General features: G+C 46.5%; 1 protein-coding gene across 5 annotated transcripts in view; it reads left to right on the top strand.

The window, feature by feature from the left end:
- Positions 1-16,022, top strand: part of Asap1 (ArfGAP with SH3 domain, ankyrin repeat and PH domain 1) — a 315,053-nt gene extending 299,031 nt beyond the window's left edge. For all 5 annotated transcript variants that reach the window (XM_055626359.1, XM_055626361.1, XM_055626360.1 and 2 more), the window contains 5 exons: positions 495-564; positions 4,158-4,216; positions 8,920-9,404; positions 11,087-11,209; positions 13,357-16,022. In XM_055626359.1, coding sequence (XP_055482334.1) covers positions 495-564; positions 4,158-4,216; positions 8,920-9,404; positions 11,087-11,209; positions 13,357-13,431 — 812 coding nt within the window. In that variant the 3' untranslated portion in view covers positions 13,432-16,022. The remainder of the gene's footprint in view (positions 1-494; positions 565-4,157; positions 4,217-8,919; positions 9,405-11,086; positions 11,210-13,356) is intronic.
- The last annotated feature ends 1,364 nt before the right edge of the window (positions 16,023-17,386 follow it).

Here is a 17,386-nt window from a genome sequence, read left to right on the forward strand (position 1 = left end):
TTCAACCTATGGGTCGTGAATACTTTAGCAAGCCTCTAGCTCAAAGGAAAAAATTTACATGATTGATAACAATAGCAATATTATAGTTAGGAAGTAGCAACAAAAATAATCTTATGCTTGGGGGTGAGCACAGCATGAAGAATGGCATTAAAGGGTCACAGCATTAGGGAGGTTGAGAACTAGTGCACTAGATGAACTTCATGCTTTTACTGATACTTTTTTTTTTTCCCAGACTAAGGACCACATCGTCAGCCACGAGGCAGCAACAGGTTCCTCTGATCTTAGAAACCTGCCCAGAGGCAGGCTGCATAGTCCTCGGCTAGCAGTAAAAATGTCAGTCCAGACACTGCTTGATTTTTGTCTTAACATAAGTAGTACATGCTAGTCTGACTGAGGTCTTCTGGTGCTTTCTGGAACCTGTGGGATGCCAGTCCATTGGCCAAAGTCTCCCTCATGTCCATGTCTTAAGATGTAACTTCTGACTTTTCTTGTAGGTAATGATGTGGGCCCATCATCTTCAAGTAAGACGGCCAACAAGTTTGAGGGGATGTCTCAGCAAGCAAGGTGAGCTGTTGCCCTTGCCTTTCTCTTCTGCTGTGTTCCTGGTTGCTATGGACAAACTTACAGACTTGGGTTTACCTGCCTTCCCAACACTACTCAGTGTGGTCATCTGGCAGCACTAGTTAGGAAGGGAAACCGAGCATTCTTGCTCAGTCTACATTGCACATTTCTCCTGGGCCCCAGTGGGGTGCCCGTGCCTGGAACAGATCTGCATGCACAGCCATCTCCCTGCATTGACACTAGGAGCTATCCCCCGACTGGTGGCCACATGATTGTAGACTGGTCTGGACACTGTCAGAATGAGTCTTCTTGTTTTGTTTTGTTTTGTTTTGTTTTGTTTTGTTTTGTTTTGTTAAGACAGTCTCACACTATAGCCTGTGTTGACATTAGATTTGTGGTACTCCTCCACCCCAGCTTCTCAGAAAACATGGGATTATAGGTATGAGCCAACATAACCAGCTCTTTTCCCCCCATTTTGTTCTCTCCCCCCCCCCCAGTGAAACAGGGTCTTGAATATAGCTCGGACTGTCCTGGAACTTGCTATGCAGACCAGTATGGCCTCAAACACATAGAGATCCACCTACCTCTCTGCCTTCCTAATGCTGAGATTAAATGTGTACACCACATTGCCTAGCCTATATTTGACCATTTAACTGAACAATTTATTTTATTTTATTTTATTAATTACACTTTATTCACTTTGTATCCCCCCATAAGCCCCTCCCTCCTCCCATCCCAGTCCCACCCTCCCTCCCCCTTCTTCATGTATGCCTCTCCCCAAGTCCACTGATAGGGGAGGTCCTCCTCTGATCTTAGTCTATCAGGTCTCATCAGGAGTGGCTGCATTGTCATCTGTGGCCTGGTAAGGCTGCTCCCCCCTCAGGGGAAGGTGATCAAAGAGCAGGCCAATCAGATTATGTCAGAGGCAGTCCCTCTTCCCATTACTATGTAACCCATTTGGACACTACACTGCCATGAGCTACATCTGTGCAGGGGTTCTAGGTTATCTCCATGCATGGTATTTGGTTGGAATATGAGTCTCTGGGAAGACCCCTGTATTCAAATTTTTGGTTCTGTTGCTCTCCTTGTGGAGTTCCTGTCCTCTCCAGATCTTACTATTTCCTACTTCTTATATAAGACTTCATGCACACTGCCCAACAGTTGGCCTTAAGTCTCAGCATCTGCTTTGATAGTCTGCAGGGCAGAGCCTTTCAGAGGCCCTCTATGGCAGGTTTCTAGCTTGTTTCCTGATTTCTTCTGCTTCTGATGTCCTTCCTCTTTGCCTTTCGGGATGGGGATTGAGCATTTTAGTCAGGGTCCTCTCTCTTGACTAGTTTCTTTAGATGTACAGATTTTAGTAGGTTTATCCTATATTACATGTCTATATGAGTGAGTATATACCATGTGTGTCTTTCTGCTTCTGGGAACTAGGCAATTTTTTAAGTCTAAAGTTTTTTTAACATAAATATGAGACTAGTGTGTGTATCTGTGTGTGTATGTGTGTATTGAGGGGAGAAGAGTTTGTTTGTTTGTTTGTTTGTTTGTTTTAAGTTAAAAATAGTGTTCCTCTCACCTCCTTGCTCACCTCCTTGCACTGAGGTGGAAACTTTGGGAACTTTGCCGAGGAGAGTTGTCTGACCCCTCCTTCTTCTGGAGGTGCAGGCAGGATGCAGAGAGCCACCTCCACAGCTCCACAAGAGAATCAGCTGTAGATGGGGAAGAATAGATTTGAGTATATATCAAAGATTTAAAAAGTAAACAAATCAAACCCCACTTCTTTTAGAACTGTCTCTTCTAGTCTCGTTAATCCAGTAAGATCAGCCCAGTTACCACTGTCCTATTTCAGAGTATTTAAATGCTCAGACATGTCAAAGAGCTTCTCCATTCCTTCCTTCACCTTCATCCTGACTTCTTTACTGCTCTTTCCCTGTAGCTGCAGTTGGACAGGCCATCTGCAGAGAGGGCAGAGCAAGAAAAGTGTTCACAAAGTGTTTGTAAACAGGATCAAGTCGCTGTGAACTAGACCCACACTCCCACCCTCCACCGTCCAAAGCACCCTAAAACACTGGTTCTCAACCTTCCTAACTCTGAGACCCCTTAATTCAGTTCCTCATGCTGTGGTGGCCCCAACCATAAAATTATTTTCAGTGCTACTTCATAACTGTAATTTTGCTACTGTTACAAATCGTAATATAAATACCTGTGTTTTCCATGGTCGTGGGCCACTCTGTACAGTGCTGACACAGGAGCTCCCTCAAAAGGACTCTTTGCTCCTCTAGACTTTGGCCTTAGCAGTCATCAGTTCAGGGGTGACTGACCAGTATTGGGCAGCTGTGCCTCCCCAAGAAGATACTAAGGCAGAACGTGAGGAAAATATAGTCAAGAATGGAAACTAAGCCCTCTTCTATTCTCTGTTTCACATGTCCTGGTAGCTTCCTCTGAACATGCCTGTTCTCTGCCCCCAAGAATAGGACGTTGGATTGCCCAAGAGATGGAGAGAGGAGGGAATCTAAGAACCAGGCAGAAAAGGGAACACATATCACATCCTCTTTCTTTGACTGCTTTTGTTTTGTTAGGTGGGTAGAGAAAAGAAAGCTCAGCCAACTCTTGGAATGCTTCAGGACTGTGAAAGAGGCCCAAGAGCCAAAAGGGGTTCTCACAGGTGTATCCCAGGGGTTTGGTTGTTCTTGCTCCTTGAATGCAAGGTGTTCCTTGGGTCCCCTGAGGAGCATTTCTGCCGCTTGTGAAAAGGAAGTAGTGGCTTCCAGCTAGCAGATGTCACATTTGATTATTCAAACAACATGGTGCAGACTTGTTCCAGGGACTTAGGTGTTACTTCCCCTACTCATTTGCATGTCCTCCAAAGAGAGGCCTTCTCTGAAAGGGAGACTGATGAGGGCTGCCTATGGGATGACATGAGATGAAGTCCTTTTGTGTCCCACATAAAGTTCACAGTGTGCAGAATGCCAAGAACTTTCATACATGATCACCTCCAAACAAAGCTTTGAAATGAGGGGCTTGGCTTTCCTTACCTTTCCAAGTATTTCTCATCTGAGCCAACCAACATACAGAAAGTACACCATGATCTTTCGTTAAATTATCTTTATTAGGATTAGTTCTCTCTCTCTCTCTCTCTCTCTCTCTCTCTCTCTCTGTGTGTGTGTGTGTGTGTGTGTGTGTGTGTGTGTGTGTGTGTGTGATGAAGGGGCAGTGTGCTACAACAGGGCTTATGGAATTCAGAAGATAAGTTTTGTAGAAGCGGTTCTCTCCTTCCATCTCTGCTTGGGTTCTGGAGGTCTGACTAAAGATGCTACACTTGTGTGGCCACACCTTCACCCTCTGAGCCACCTCTCTAGCTCTGGTACAGAAGTTTAAGTCTGGGCATGGTGACACACAACTTTCATTCCATCACTGAGTAGGCAGAGAGGCAGCTAGATCTCTATGAGTTTGAGGGCAGCCTGGTCTACATAGTGAGACTCTGTCTAAAAAAAAAGATGTTTAAGATTATTTTGAAATGTGTTTAATTAATCTGAATCATAAATCACTGTTGAAACATGGCCCTTTTAGATGCTAAACAACTGTTATTTGTTAATCAGCACCAGTTCTGCTAAGACCGCCCTTGGCCCAAGAGTGCTCCCTAAACTACCTCAGAAAGGTAAGATTCCTCCTCTTCATATTCACATGATTGAAGTGTCATCACCTCTCCTAGGGACAGAGTACCACCCCTTTTGTTTACTGATCTGTTCCAGGAGTCTAGAGCATCGTGGAGTAGGTGCTCAACAAACATCTGTTAAATGAAGAAAGTTAAGCCTAAATCTGTCAGTATAGCAAATACTGTAGTTTCCTTGAGGAAATAATCTTTCTCAGAAGATACACTGCTAACTCTCGGGTACCATTCTCCCAGTCAGAAACCTGACCAAAGGCACCAAGGACCCACCACTGTCCCACTTGTGAGACCGTGGGCAAATGACTCATTAACTTTACCCACATGGAGCCCTCATCTGTAGTAGTGAGGTTGTGTAAGGACAGGGTGAAGTCATGCTTCAGATGGCCCCATCACAAGGCAGTAGCAAAGGCAGCCTTTCCTGGGATGGCATCTGTCATGCAGAGCAGGGACACCTGTGCCTGGGAAGCACAGGAAACCAGTGTCTACAATGCTGCTGCTTTGCCAAGCAGACACTTGGCTCTTTGACCAAATCTTCTGAAATCCTGACCATGCTTTTCATTTACAAAACAAAAATTTCAGCTCCTTACTACCACACAAATGGGTGCACAGAGAAGGCTCCACTTGCCTTTAGAGTCATGAAGCCCCATCTGAAGCGCCTGCTTCATTAGGTCCTTGTGAACGCCTCCGGCCAGCAGGCCTGTGTTAGATCTGGATAAATGCTCAGAGGAGCATTTATCTAATAACTCCTGGTTGTCAGTGCCCATGCTCAGTGCTCCAAGGCCTGCTTCAGGAGAAGGCAATCTAGAGGTGAGTGTTGGGTCATCAGGATGTACCATCCTATAGCGCTCCTATAGAGGTGGCACCTTTGGGATGGGGCTAGACTCCTGCCTAGGTAGCAGCATCCCAGGAGGCTACTGGCTGTCTGTGGAACCAGAAGGCTGGCTTCTCTGCTCATCCCATCTGTCTATCTCGGTCAGTTTTAGTGATTTTCAGACTTTGCCCCAGTCTTTGGTGGCTCCTGGTGTTTTTGCCCAGATTCTGTCGTTTGTCTGTCATGCATTACCACTGAGTCAGTCCTTCTACTTGGCTCCCTGGTTGTTTCCTTTAGACTCAAACCCAAAGGACTCTTAGTCCCCGCTGAGACCCACCAGTGGCCACTGAACTCTGCCTCTGTTTATACCTTTTGCACACCTTCTCTGTCTTCCTGCCCCAGTGTGAGTCTAACAGAAAAAGCTCTTCCTGGCATTCACCATGCCCCACCGCACTGTATTCAGCATCTGACCCTGTGACCATGGGACAGGGCCTACAGGAACAGTCATAGTGGCAATAATTGACCATGACCTCCTATTTCCCAGTGTTCCTCACATGTGCCACCCTCCCAGTTAACCCCTTCACAATGTCCTTGAAGAAAAAAGACAGTTTCTGGGGGGTGTTCTATTAGCCTGCCCTGCCACTACCATGTACCCCACCAGCCTGTGTGTTGGTAGTCTGTCGTCCTAGGTTTCCCTTCCCCCAGGTCTCAGGACTACACTCCAGCTCCTAGCCCTCCTCACCTCTCTCCTCTGAATCTCCCATCAGAACACAGGCATGTTTCCAGATCCCCCAGTTTCTCTATGTGGGTATTTTCACCGTCTGAAATCTCTCCACAAGAGACTTGCTAAAAATGCAGAAATAAAAACCAAACTGTAATGCAGCCTTCCAGGCGCTCTTCATCTTCCTCACCAAAGAGATTTTGTTTCTTTTTGTCTCTCCTAGACTTTTGTCTGAGCCCTTTCTCAGACCCTCCATGTCAATCCACAGCAGATCCCAGACAGCATGTCATTTCATGTGTGTGCAGTCATGTCTTAACAAATGAAGTTTCCTCATCTCAGTTGTCTCATGAGTGGGTTTTTTTTTTAACAAATTATTTGAATAAGGATCAAAATAAAATACAGTCAATCTAGCTCTTAAGTCTCTTAAAGTTTTTTGTTTATTTGTATGTTTCATCGCTCTAACAAAATTTCTGAGGCCAGTAACTTTTTGAAGAAAAGTGGCTTACTTAGGCTCAGAGTTCCAGAAGTGTAAAGTCTAGGAGCTGCATTTGATGCAATAGCCTGCCTTGTTGTGCTGGCTTGGGACGTAACATGGCTAAAGAGTATATGTATGTCTGTGTGCTCTATTCTTATAAGGCCACAAGGATCCAGTCCTGGGAGCTCCACCCTCATGGCCTGCTCTTACCCATACTGCCTCAGAACCAAGCGAACACTGCACATGTGGAGCTTGAGGAGACTCTGGGGTCACATAAACTACATTGCCTGCATCATGCTCCATCAGTGCTTTGGCGCCTAGAGCTCTTGCACTCTGGATCCTGGTGTTTGCAGCTCCTGTATTGCTTTCTTGTGTTCCCCTCTCTTCCTGGTGTCTGTCACCTGGCACCAGATGCAGATGCAAGCTGTGGCAAAGCATTTTCTGAGTCACACTCCATCAGTCTACATGGAGAGGTTTGTAGCTGCTGTTGTCAGAACCAAGGTCCATTCCTTCAGCCTCAGCCTGAGTACCACATGGTGCACTGATGGTTTGGTCATACTTGGTTATTGTCAGTGCTGAGTCCCTTTGCCCCAACTTCTTATGCCTCTGTAACATCCTCAGAGCACAGGCCCACATGGCTCCTCTACCACCTCTTGTGTGCTTCCCTCCTTGTCTCATCTTTGGGGCCATAAGCCACCGTGGTTTACAGTCCAAGACCACTTTTGGTTGTGCTGCATTTGAGAGTTTGGGGACCAGCCCTTAAGGTTTGTGTCCCCCATAAGTGAAGATCAGAGCAAGCCCTTTCCAGCCCTACTGCCATAGGGAGCCTCCATATTTTCTCCCTTTCTGCCTACTGCAGATTGCAGGTTGCCCAATTTCATGCTTCAAAGAGAAGAACTGGTCTAGCTTTTTTTTTTTTTTAATGTGTAAGAGTGTTTTGCCTTTATATGTCTGTGCACCACATGCTTGCTTAGTGCCTGTGGAGGCCTGAAGAGGGCAGTGGAGCCCCTGGAACTGGACTTATAAACAGTTGTGAGCTGCTGTGTAGGTGCTGGGAATCAAACCTGGGTCCTCTGGAAGAGCAGCCAGTGGTCTCAACAACTGAGCCATCTCTCCAGCCCTTAGCTTTACTTTTTGATCCATGCCATGTGAGCAGGGTTCTCTGAGCTTTATTTCCTTAGAGCAGGCCATGGACAGGCCATTAGCAGAAGCAATCTCAGGTCAGCTGTGCAGTGGACAGCACTGAGGCACCCCCTCTTTGTTCTTGCTCCTCTCTTCTGAGGATGCTTTCTTAAACCCATTACAGTGTTAGGACAGCATCCTTGGCATGGCTCCTTGGTGTACCTTCATGACCATACACTAGAAGGTCAGCTCCCGAACCAAGAAAAGAACCAGAGTATTAAGACTACAGACAGCCGCGGTGCTGGAATAGTAGCTGAGAGCTCGACATCCTGATCCATAGGCAGAGGGAGAGACAGTGAGCCTGGTGTGGGTGTCTGAAACCTCAGAGCGCACCCCCAGTGACACACCTCCTCCAACAAGGCCACACCTCCTAATCGTCCCCAAACAGTTCAAGTAACTGGGGACCAAGCATTCAAGCACCCGAGCTTACGGGGGCCGTTCTCATCCAAAGTACCACACACCGTAAGTGGGTGAGCCGGAGTATCCTGAGGGTGTCACAAGTGCTGCAGTTCAAGCTCCTGTCTTGTCACAAGGATGAGTCTACACAGAGTGGCATTTTCCAGATGTGGAGTATGGTGCAGCTGTTACAGAGCAGGAATAATTGACCTAGAAACTTCCAGGCATATTAAGTGGGAAAAGCAGTTCTGGCCAATGCATGACACAGCAGTGTATGTGCTGCGACAGGTTGTTCATCAGCCCATGTAAGTGTCACCAGAGTTTAACAGGGTGCAATGGTAGTGGGTGGCCAACAGAAGAAACCTCTTGCTCGTACTCGGTGAGACATGTAACGTGAGGGAAATGATGGAATAAGATGTCCCTTCAAAAGTAAGTTTGTACTTTTTTTTTTTTTTGGTTTTTTGAGACAGGGTTTCTCTGTGTACCTGTACTTCTAATAACTTAAATAACATGGTAAATGCTTCTGCTAAATAATATATTTAAAAAATTGTGCCTGTAGAAAAATCTAAGAAATAGCCAGACATAGTGATACACGCCTTTAATCCTAGCACTCGGGGAGGCAGAGGCAGGTGAATCTCTTGAGTTTAAGGCCAGCCTGGTGTACAGAGAGTGCCAGGACAGCCAGGGCTACACAGAGAAACCCTGTCTCAAAAAATAGATAGGTAGGTAGGTAGGTAGGTAGGTAGGTAGGTAGGTAGGTAGGTAGATAGATAAATGTAGATCGATCGATCTAGGAGAAAAATACATTAAAATATTTAAGAGACTAAATTTGGTGCTAGACTGAAATACAGGGAGATCTTCTTTCTGTAAATCATGTGTTCTTTAATTCTGTATTAATGTGGTCGTCTTGCACTGACTTGGTGGAAGCCCATGGCTGTCAGTTATAATATAGATGCTTTCTTAGCTTCCAACTTTATCTTTGCTCATCCCCAGTGCTCACTCAGGTCAGTGCTCTTGATAGTGTTTGGCCTTTTTCCATGACCATGACACTGTCCACCTTTATTTAGTCTGTGCCATGACTCCTCTCTTGTCATCGTTTCGTACAGTGGCACTAAGGAAGACGGACACCAGCCATCATCTCTCCCTCGACAGAGCCAACATCCCACCTGAGACTTTTCAGAAATCATCGCAGTTGACAGAATTACCCCAAAAGCCACCACCTGGAGATCTGCCCCCGAAGCCCACAGAACTGGCCCCGAAGCCCCAACTTGGAGAGTTGCCACCTAAGCCTGGAGAACTGCCTCCCAAGCCCCAATTGGGTGACCTGCCCCCCAAGCCACAGCTCTCAGACTTACCTCCCAAACCACAGATGAAGGACCTGCCCCCCAAGCCACAGCTGGGAGACCTGCTGGCAAAGTCCCAGGCTAGCGAAGGCTCATCCAAGGTGCAGCCACCCTCAGAAGTCACACAGAAGTCACACACTGGGGATCTGTCTCCAAACGTGATACAGAAGCAGGCATCCGAGGACTCCAATGACCTCACACCCACGCTGCCAGAGACACCAGTACCACTGCCGAGAAAAATCAATACGGTGGGTGGGAGCCAATGTCGGGCTCGTCTGGCAAGGCTGGATGCACTTTTCCTTTCATGGTGCTGGGAATGGACCCAGAACTGTGTGTGTGCTCTGTACCCTAACCTAGGCAACATCCTCAGACTCCGCTGCAATTCCCAAAGGTGGTGATAGGACTGTTCCACCACACTGAGAGGGCGGTGGCCCACACTCACTCTCCCTCCCACCGATTGAAGCATTAGTGGCAGTGTGGAGCCTGGTGGGAACAAACATTTAGACTCCAAATGACATGCTTTGGGACCTAGCTTCAGTACCTGATGCAACTGCTTTGCCAGCAGTGTACCTGTATTCTCTGAACCTGATTCCTCGGGTACAAGAAGGGCCTGTATGATACTAAGGTCATGGGCAACAGGACAGTGGCCAGAGAGCAGTGTGTTAGCAGCCACACAGCCGACACTCAGCAATGGTGCTCTGACTCAGGAGCCCTGAGGGTTGAACTCACACTCCCTTAGGGTCAGGATCTGTCCCTGAAGTCTGCTAGCTTCTGAGTCGGTGTTCTTTACTGTATCGTCCCACTGGAACCAGAGAGAAAGCCCAGATGGGTTCTTGTAGATGATGGGCTCATTCCATCATCTCATACAGTGTGTCCCACTCTATAATTTACCAACCTTATGATCTTTATGTAAGTGTGATACTCCAAGAAGATGAAACATAGGACTCAGGCACCCCAGATTAAGGGAGAGAACCCAAACTCTTTGGACTGTGTCTGACAGCTCTGTTGAGTCATTTTATTATATCTGTGCTGCACATCAACACTATAGGTAAAAATTACTGGTCCTCCCACCGACTTGAGCCCGCTATCGTTGGTTCGCCATTCTTCCGGCCTTCCTCTGCACTTACTGACAGCTTCTCTGGTCTTTTGGTGTGCACAGAACTCCAGTTCATACTGCCTGTGTTGGTGCTGGTATCTCATTTAAACCTCACCACTATAAATTAACACGTTACAGGCCTTCTCAGTCTCTCAACACTGAGATGAAAATCTGCTGCCATGGTTCTATCAGTCTCCAACCTAATCAGCACTCATGCCCCCGCCTCTCCTCCAGGAGCCCAGGAAGGAACTAGGATCATCAGAGGAGCCAGAGAGAAGCCAGGGACAGAGAGGAAAAGACACTTGGCCCAGAGCACTTAAAGAGATAACTTGCTGTCCTTATTGCTAATCATCTAATTAAATGGGTGCTAAAAGTATTCCTTACAAGGTGTTGCCTCTGTTTCCATCTTCCTGTCTTCAGAGAGCTGGAAGTTCAGACAATAAGTGCTGGTCAGAATCACAACTGCTTAGACCCAGGCCCTTCCCTAGGTTTCCCTGGCATGTCCTGGCCTGTTTTACATGAGGCACTAAGAATATGTCTGTACTGCACATTCAACATGCAGAAGCTGCACATTTTGCTTTAGTCATGTTTCTTTAAAAAAATATTTTTTTTTATAGCTTCTACTGTCACTTCTCTGCAAGCTGATGCTGGGGATAGGGGTGGGAGACAGCAGAGGGAGGACAGGTCTCTTCTCGAATTTTGAGGAAGCTGAATTATAGTCTTCTACACACACACACACGAGAAAGTCGAGGCTTCACCCACCTTGTGAAGAGTGCTGTTCTATTTCTCCCTTCTTTATCTGCTCTCCACTGAGACCTGGCTTCTTTATTCCAGGGGAAAAATAAAGTGAGGCGCGTGAAGACCATTTATGACTGCCAGGCAGACAACGACGATGAGCTCACATTCGTCGAGGGGGAAGTGATCATTGTCACAGGGGAAGAGGACCAGGAGTGGTGGGTACGTACCAGTGTCTCTCTGTTGTCACCCATTCATTCCTCCAGCCTCCACTCTGTCAGCGGGTGTGAGGATCCTGCCAGGTACCTGGCTCACCCCACGGCCATTCACATCTGCCCTTCTGTCACTAAGTTTATGCTACAGTAAGAAAATGCCACCTTGAAAATGGGCCAAGAGAACTCACATTTATGTTACACCCTCCTCATGATGTCATATGACAGCACATGTCACAACAGTTTGTTGTGTGTGTTTTTCTAGTTGTTCCCATACAAAACTCAAGCCCAAGCGCTTGGGTCACAGTGCATGGCCACAGCTCGTTCCAGGTCAGGCCCTAAACATGAACTGCTGCTCTCGCCTCTTATACTCTGAGCCAGGAGGCAAAAGGCCATGGCCCCATGCAAGCTCAGCCCTGAAGCCAGTCCTCAAATCTCTCTAAAGGGCACACTGTGGCGTCCTCACTCCACGTTACCAGGTAAAATGAAAGTGTCCACAAACACATTCCTTGTTTTTATTTCTCAACATCAGAATGAAGTTTACCTCCTACCAAGAGTGGCTCATGGCTGTCTGCCAGGCAGTGACCTGCAGTTCTTGGTTGGGCCAGCAGAACCAGTGTCGGCCCAGAAACACACATTCACTAGCTTGCACATGGGCACATGCACCTTACACTTTCTTCCTCTCGGCCTGCAGGGTCAGTGGGTTCTGCTTTGACTAAAGCAGTTGTTCTCAACATTGTTTGGGGTGGTTGACACTACCAGATGTTTTAATGATGAGGACCTGGGAATAGACCATGGGCATCCAACAAGCAAAAGCCTGGTGTGCCTCTGACACCCTGCAGCGCTCAGGGAAGCACCACAGCAAAGCATGTCAGCAGTGCTCAGGCCAAGCAACCCTGCTGGGATGCTCTTGGGGCAGGATGAGCTGGGGCCGGGCTCCTCTTTGACAAAGCCACGCCTGCTCCCAGTGTGCACTAGAAGGCCAGTTCAGGACAGTTACTAGCCCTGTGGACTTGAATTAAGCACATCTGTAAACCTTTTTCCTCTGGAGATGTGGAGGAGGGGACAGAGCCCCACTTCACAAGGATATCCGGGTCTCACTCTGTTGTCTGTATTATTACATAGAGTCCAGCAGCGATCGTATTCACTGCCAAGAAACCAATGACTCCAACTGAGACCCTTGGAAGAAAAGGAACATTTTTATGACTCTTCAGTATCGTGCCCCAGGGAAATTCTGTGAGCCACACTCATCCCAGTAGGAAGGTTAAAGTCCTAAGACTGATGTGTAACTCATGGAACCTGAGCACAGAATCAACTAAGATTGTTAAGAGAGGTAGGCCAAGTCCTACCACTAACCACACTCCTCAGAGAATATGGGAATATGGAGGCCTTGGCAGAGCTCTTGAGTCCACACCACACTCCACTACAGGCACTTGAGGGAAGAAAGAGGAAAGCCGTCCTGGCTGGGCTGCCTCTGTGCACCCTTCTATGTATTCAGCGAGCGTTTACAGCCAGTACCCATGCTCTTGGTATTCTTTCTATGGAGAACCCACAACAGAATGTTTTTCAGTGCAATTAATGTTGATCTCATGGAGGTGATTAAGGGTATCTTACAAGTAACCGTGGCTTGGAGGGTTATGCTGCAGATGGTTAAACTGCCATAGGCCACTCTCAGTGTCAGAGCACTGACAACATTTCTAGTGGCCAGAAGGCACAGCACTCTTCTGTGTACACAGTTGTTCTTTCTTAATCCTAATCACACAGCCCTGAGGAGGGCCTTGGTTTTTGTTTTTTTTTTTTGTTTTTTTTAAGCAAGTTTTATAAACAAGAGGCTTATCAAGGTTTGTCTGGGATTACTCATGGGGTGACTGCTCATCAGAGCATCAAGCATGGACGCAGAACCTTCCTCAGTAATTCCATCGTTGGGCAGTGCCATGGGAAGGGCTGACACCTCTGGAAAGCCTTGGACTTGCTCTTTTGGTACCCTTTCTTTCCGTGCCTTTTATTCTTATCAGGCACTGTGTGATTCCCCAAAGGATGGGGTGGGTGAACTTGGCCCAGGCCTACAGCAGACTCAGGGCCAAGCTCTTACCCAGTATCCCCATCACAGGGCAGCTGTCTGCCATCTCCTGTCTAATTACTCCTTTCTCCCTACAGATTGGGCATATCGAAGGACAGCCTGAAAGGAAGGGTGTCTTTCCAGTGTCCTTTGTCCACATCCTGTCTGACTAGCAAAAAGCAGAACCTTCTGTCCGTCCACACCCTTCATGCCAGACCGCTGCCTCCGTGTAATCCTGTGCACAACATGTATATAGCCGCTGTTACAGACCAAGAACTCATGGAAGGGCCGCTCAGGAGGGGAATGTAGTATGTCTTGTAAATATCCTGTGGTCTTCTGCCTTCACCAGTATTAGGGTAGCCTCGGGACCTGGTGCGCCTTACTGGTTTGCCAAAGCCATCCTTGGCATCTAGCACTGACATCTCACTCTGTGCTGTTTTATGAGCAAACAAAAACCAGGAGTTTAGGAACTGCTGGTTTTCCAGGTGAAGAGTCTCCAGCGCTGTTAAAGGGTGCAGAACTGACTTCTAACAACCCAGTATTCTCAGTGGTGTTACTGAACATGCAGCATTAGCAGAGGTGGGTTCTGCACTCAGGTGGAACTTTCAGTTAGCCCTCTGGCCGACCAGCCTGTAGTTACCTGTGTACACAGTTTACAGCGACAAAAACCTACTTTGGTATTTATTACAAAAAAAAAGTGTTCAGTTAAATGTGTTATTCCTTCAGCAAATACTCACTGACACAAAATCCTCTGCAGCATTTTACAGTGTACACAGCCTCCTGCAAGTTTAGATGAGTGGATTTGTATACCTTATGGCGAGTGCCCACCCCTGAGATATTACCTCATTATGCAGAAGTAACATATCCTTCATGACTATTTTGACAAAAGCTTAAAACCACGTCTGATGAAGTCCAACTTCCAGGAACCAAGGACTGCCAGAAAATATCCGCCTCTACTTTATGCATGCATCTAGAAGCTTACCCGAATTCTGCCTTTTATAAAGGAACAAACAGTATGAAGAAGTGAACTGTACATTTTTAAACTTGATTGCCATTAAAGCAGAAGTTACAAGATTGCAACAATGCTTGTTTCTGGTCACTCATTTGGCCTTCTCCAGAGTGTTTGCACATAGCATTGACGCAGCACCCGTCAGTGGTGTTGAAGTGTCCAGAGGGTCAGTTTGAAGTGATTTTCTTCATTTTCTTGATTAAACCTTTACTAGTCAAGTTGAAAAACTGTAAAATCAGTCTTTCCGTTGTCTAGTGCAGAATCCAGGTGCTGACACCAAGCTTTCCCTTTTCTTCTCCCTCTATTCTCTTCCTTAAACTCCAGTTACAGATTAATTTTCTTATCTTAAACTTGCGCAGTAGATATGTGCCCTTCAAGTCAGTTTATAACGGAGTTGTGGGACGCTGCTATGAATTGCACTGTGATAAAGCTCTCTGCAAGCCATCTCTGTCCGTCTCTCTGTCTGTCTTTCTATCTGGATTGTTGTTGCTTGTGTTTTTCTTTGTTTTTGTTTTGTTTTGTTTTCCCTCAGCTCATTCAGCACTTTGCATTTCCATCTTCAGCTTTCAGCATGAGTTTGGTGAAAGAATGCAATAGTTGTTTGTACTCCTGGGTCCAGGACTGTTCTGATTCTGAGGTGTGTTGTCATTCTGGTGTTTGCTTAAGTTTGCTGTTTTGACCACAGCACAGAAGACAAATATTTTAAAGCAGATAATCTTGGCAATGAATGAGAAACATTGATTTCACAGAAGCACAGTTCCCACAAGGCCTGTGAGAAGATCCCTCTCATAGCCACAGTGCTCAGTAAATACTAATTTCGTTCTGCTTAAGTGGTTACAGTGAGAACTCCGAATATCCACCCAAGAAATAAACCTTGCATGACTAACCTGCAAAGCAGTACTGGGAACTGATCTTAAGCAATTGCTTCCATACTGGCTGGCCACCTGCATATCCCCACACCGAACCAGGAGCAAAAGGTGCCAGTAAGCTTGCTGGTGTGCAGCCGGCAGCACCCGGCAGCCTTGTTTTAGAGGCCATAATGGTTTCAGCAATGTGGTTGCCCAGTGTACCAGTTTGTTCACACATTCTTAAGACGCACTGAAATTGCATTTTGGAGGTCTGAGCTTCTTTCTGCTAATTTGAACATAAGCTGGTTTTTAAACAAACACACTTCATCTCTAAAATGAAGTTATTATCCTCTTCTGTTGCAGGAACTCACATAAGTGTCTGTTCATACCTTTTGTTTCTGGTTTTTGTTTGTTTCCCATGTGGAACTTGAGTTTTCTCTACTCCATCATACTGTGGGACATAGGAAAACTAGGTAGGCATTCCTTTGGCAATCTTGTTAAGTTCAAATCTGACCTTGTTCTAGAAACGGGTGAGCCACCAACTATAATTTTGTACATCATGTAATATTTTGAAGGTGTGGAACCTTGAGAAAGAAATAGCTAATTCATTCCTTCTTTCTCCTTGAAGGGAAAAATTATGTCTGCAAACAACAGTGTGTCTTACTTTCCTGTTGGACAGCAATTGTTATTTATTTTTCTATTGCCTACTAATTGGACATGGTATATAGGAGCCCTGTTGTGCCTGCCACTAGTTAAATCCCACATTCTTACCCGGGAGCTACCATTAAGCATCAGTACGCTTTTTATTTCACAGGTATTTAATGTGACACTTTCTCAGTACTGTATGTCTTAATTTCTACTTTTTTAATATTTAAAATTGCTTTTAAATAAACATATTCTCAGTTGATCCCAAGCATCTGAAATCAGGCCATTTTGTGAGTTGTCCACTACTTTCTGACTGGGAAAAATAACAACAAAAGACAAAAGGTGCGGTTTGTGGGTAGAGACGGGACACACAAGTCACTGTGCCACATCTCACTCTGCATGCAGAACAGTATGTGGCCTTCCAGGCACACCTGAGTTCCCACGCACTCTCACGTTGTATGACCATTTCATGGGGAGAGATACATTTCTGCATTCCAGATATGACACCAAGGGCACACCACACAGCTCCTAACCAGTCTGTCTTGGTGAATCAGTGTGTTTAATCGGGACAACTTACTTACAGGATCCTGAGGGGTTTCCATGAAGGGTTGCTTACAGGATTATGGGCAACTATACCACCAAGAAGTGTAACATTAAGCTCATATTGGGGAGGGGAGGACCTTGTCAGCTCCTCACCTAGCAACCCGACTACCTGTACATCCTTAGCGGGGGCCCCCATGAGCCCCTCCTCCATGCTGAATGTAAAGGGTCTCCTGTGGTTGCCCTTGCAATTAGTCACAGCTGCTGAACACTCAAGGACATACCATGCCCAGAGGAATTAATACACATACCTTACCTTCACTTTGTCCTTTTTCCTGTGGCCAGGATCATATGTTAATGTGCTGAGTGCTGCATGTGCCTCTCCTGCACTCCTGATGCAGCCACAAAGCTGGGTAGACAAAACAGATGCACTCTGCAGCATCTACTGTCCCTTCTGTAAGCCTGAGGTGCAGGGAAAGGCATGCAGAGGTGGAGATTCGGGGCTAGGAAGCCCTGAGTGAGGAGTCACACAAGTGGTTGTGGCTCTAAGGCTGTTCTCAAGATTCCTACAGTCAAGAGGCTTCATGACACAGTTCTAATCAAAGAGAGGTCTGTGAGAGCAGAATAAAGCCTCATCAGGAAGATGTTGCAGTTTCCGTTCTTGAAAGCTAGTACATTCCTGTCGGTTTAACAAAGCAAGACAAATACTGTGCACCCAGGGAAATCGGCTTTAACAGGGAAGGCTGTAAAGTGATTTCCCATTGGGATCTTTCTGGAAGAGAGCAGTAGCCCGCACAACCTAGGATCAAGGACAGCCAGCTAATCTTGTGATAAAATGCAATCGTGCTTGTGCTTTCAATCCTGTGACACACAAACTTAACAGCTGACCCTGGAGAGCAGCAGCCAGGTCTGGGGAAATAGGCCAGAGAATGGAGGGTCACTGAGGTTGCACCCTCACTTGCTGAGTACTTGGTTCAGACAGCCTGTATTCCTCTAGACAGGTACAGCCTTCTGTGAGGTGATCACCTCCAGGCCACATAGTGTGACAGGCAGCAGTGCTAGCCCAAGTCCTGTGAACGCCACGGC

This window comes from Psammomys obesus, unplaced genomic scaffold (genome assembly GCF_907164565.1).
Source record: "Psammomys obesus unplaced genomic scaffold, mPsaObe1.curated_primary_1811, whole genome shotgun sequence".
NCBI lineage: Eukaryota > Metazoa > Chordata > Mammalia > Rodentia > Muridae > Psammomys > Psammomys obesus.